Source organism: Fringilla coelebs (assembly GCF_963513975.1).
Source record: "Fringilla coelebs genome assembly, chromosome: 36".
Classification (NCBI taxonomy): Eukaryota; Metazoa; Chordata; class Aves; order Passeriformes; family Fringillidae; genus Fringilla; species Fringilla coelebs.
In genome coordinates this window covers 399,051-402,407 of record NC_140062.1, presented here as the reverse complement: position 1 = coordinate 402,407, position 3,357 = coordinate 399,051, and the positions used below count along the sequence as shown (strand labels likewise).

General features: G+C 64.2%; 1 protein-coding gene across 1 annotated transcript in view; it reads right to left on the bottom strand.

Annotated features, from left to right (window-relative positions):
- Positions 1-359: 359 nt before the first annotated feature.
- The window catches only part of LOC311164745 (glycogen [starch] synthase, muscle-like), a gene marked incomplete at both ends in the record, with an annotated part of 28,043 nt that continues 25,045 nt past the window's right edge, over positions 360-3,357 (bottom strand). Inside the window, 2 exon segments of the mRNA XM_084224323.1 lie at positions 360-481; positions 1,862-1,898. Of these exon segments, the coding sequence (XP_084080449.1) occupies positions 360-481; positions 1,862-1,898 (159 nt within the window).

Sequence of the window (3,357 nt, the reverse complement as noted above, 5' to 3'; positions counted from 1 at the left end):
GGTGGGGAAGGACAGGGACGCCCAAACCCCCCCGAAGCCGGGGTGGGCCTGGAGGGACCCCAAACCAGGGGGGGGACACCCGGTCCAGAAAGTGCAGTGCAGCCTTTGGGGTGACACCGGGGCGGGGGGGGCCCTCGTCACCCCCTTTCACAGTCTGTTAGGGGGGCACCCCTCCCTTTTTGGGGGAGGAGGGGGGGGGAGGGGTGGGGTGTCCCCAAAATCACCCCCTCCCCCCCCCCACGCCAGGGCACCCCCTCCCCCCATTGCCACTGATGAGTTTTTTTCCCCATTTTCTGGGGGGGGGAGGGGTAGGAAAAGGGGGTGCGGGGTGGGGGAGGGGCCGCGGCGCCCCTCCCCCCTCAGAGGATGGAGGGGATGGGGGAGCGGGGGCGGCGGGGGGGGCTGGGCGAGCTGAAGGGGGGGGCGGCGGGGGCCACCCGCACCCCCGTGATGCTGTTGAGGCTCCGCGACTTCTCGTAGCCTTGGGGGGGGGGAGACACAAATTGGGGAGGGGGCGTCAGTACCCCGAAAACCCCGCGGTGAACCCCCCTCACCCCCCCCTTCAATTCCCCCAAAATGGGGAACCCCCCCTCCGGTAAAAAATGGAACCCTCCCCCACACCCCCTCCAAAAATTTGGGACTCCCCCAAACCTGGACAGGACCCCCTCCCCCCACCCCCAAAAAATTGGGGACACCCCCCCCCCCCCCCCACCCCCACCGGGATTTGGGGACCCTCCCCAGGAAATGGGGACACCCCCCCACCCCAAAGATTTGGGACGCCCCCAAAAATTGGGGATCCCATTATGGGGGGGAAGGGGGAGGGGGAGCCCCTTCCAGTTCAGGATCCCCCTGCAAATGTGGGGCCCCCTCCCCAAAATTTGGGGACCCCCCCGGGGAGAAAACTGAGGAGGCTGGAAAGGGGGAGAGGGAGGGGCGCACCCCAAAAAAGCCGGGAGGGTCCCCAGGTGTGATTTTTGGGGGTCCCCAGGTGTATTTTTGGGGTTCCCAGGAGTGAGTTTGGGGTCCTCAGATGTTTTTTGGGGTCCCCAGGTGTGGTTTAGGGGTCCCCAGGTGTGATTTTTGGGGTTCCCGGGTATTTTTGGGTTCCCCAGATGTTTTTTGGGGTCCCCAGGTGTGATTTTTGGGGGGTCCCAGGTGTGATTTTTGGGGTTCCCAGATGTTTTTTGGGGTCCCCAGGTGTGGTTTAGGGGTTCCCAGGTGTATTTTTGGGGTTCCCGGGTATTTTGGGGGTCCCCAGGTGTATTTTTGGGGTTCCCGGTTATTTTGGGGGTCCCCAGGTGTGATTTTTTGGGGTTCTCAGGTATTTTTGGGGTTCCAGGTGTATTTTTGGGGTCCCCAGGTGTGATTTTTGGGGTTCCCGGGTATTTTTGGGGTTCCCAGGTGTATTTTTGGGGTCCCCAGGTGTATTTTTGGGGTTCCCGGGTATTTTGGGGGTCCCCAGGTGTATTTTTGGGGTTCCCGGTTATTTTGGGGGTCCCCAGGTGTGATTTTTTGGGGTTCTCAGGTATTTTTGGGGTTCCAGGTGTATTTTTGGGGTCCCCAGGTGTGATTTTTGGGGTTCCCGGGTATTTTTGGGGTTCCCAGGTGTATTTTTGGGGTCCCCAGGTGTGATTTTTGGGGTTCCCAGGTATTTTTGGGGTTCCCAGGTGTATTTTTGGGGGGGTCCCAGGTGCCGCCCCTCCCCCATCCCCCCTTGAAGCAGCGCCGCTGTGCGGGGGGGGGGGAGGGGGCGGGAATTGCGCATGCGCAGCGGTGCGAAGTGGGCGGGGTTAGACCAAAAAGGAGGCGGGGTTATGCGCGGGGGGCGTGGCCAGGGTGAGGGCGCCCCCTCCCGGCTGACCTGCGGCGCCGTCGGGGCTCTCAGGCGGTGACGAGCGCTGGGGACAGAAGGGGAGAGGGGAGGGGTCACCCCGGGAGGGACCCCCTGTGGGGACAGGGACACCCTAAAGGGGACAGGGACACCCTAAAAGGGACAGGGACACCCCTATGGGGACAGGGACACCCTAAAAGGGACAGGGACACCCTAAAAGGGACAGGTACAGGGACAGCCCTATGGGGACAGGGACACCACTGAGGGGACAGGGACACCCTATGGGGACAGAGACCCCCCTATGGGGACAGGGACAGCCCTATGGGGACAGGGACCCCCTAAAAAGGACAGGCACCCTCTATGGGGACAAGGACACCCCTAACGGGGACAGGGACCCCCTAATGGGGACAGAGACAGAGACCCCCCCCATAATGGGGACAGGGACCCCCTAAAAGGGACAGGGACCCCCTAACGGGGACAGGGACCCCCTAAAAAGGACAGGGACCCTCTATGGGGACAAGGACACCCCTAACGGGGACAGGGACCCCCCTGTGGGGACAGGGACACTGCTGTGGGGACAAGGACACCCTAAAGGAGACAGGGTCACCTCGGGATGGAGGGACCCCCCTATGGGGACAGGGATCCCCTAAAAGGGACAGGAACACCCCAGAAGGGACCCCGTAAAAGGGACAGGGACCCCCTAACGGGGACAGGGACCCCCTAAAAGGGACAGGAACCCCCTAATGGGGACAGGGACCCCCTAATGGGGACAGAGACCCCCTAAAAGGGACAGGGACACCCTAATGGGGACAGGGACCCCCTAATGGGCAGAGGAACCCCCTAATGGGGAGAGGGATCCCCCCCCCGCCCCCCTTCGCATGGGCGGAGCCCCCAGCCAGCCCCGCCCCTTGCACGCGCGTGTGCAAGAGGCACCCAGAGCCCCCCAGCGCCGGGGGGTCCGTGCAAGCTCCGCCCCCCCCGTTTGGGGGGGCTGTGCAAGCTCCGCCCCCCCATTTTGGGGGGCTGTGCAAGCTCCGCCCCCCCAGTTTGGGGGGGCTGTGCAAGCTCCGCCCCCCAGTTTGCCAGTTTGGGGGGGTCAGTGCAAGCTCCGCCCCCCAGTTTGGCCCAGTTTGGGGGGCTGTGCAAGCTCCGCCCCCAGTTTGGGAGGGCTGTGCAAGCTCCGCCCCCCCAGTTTGGTCCAGTTTGGGGGGTCAGTGCAAGCCCCGCCCCCTCAGTTTGGGGGGTCAGTGCAAGCCCCGCCCCCTCAGTTTGGGGGGGTCAGTGCAAGCCCCGCCCCCTCAGTTTGGGGGGGTCAGTGCAAGCTCCGCCCCCCCAGTTTAGCCCAGTTTGGGGGGGTCAGTGCAAGCTCCGCCCCCCAGTTTGGCCCAGTTTGGGGGGGCTGTGCAAGCTCCGCCTCCTCAGTTTGGGGGGTCAGTGCAAGCTCCGCCCCTCCCAGTTTGGTCCAGTTTGGGGGGTCGGTGCAAGCCCCGCCCCCTCAGTTTGGGGGGTCAGCGCAAGCTCCGCCC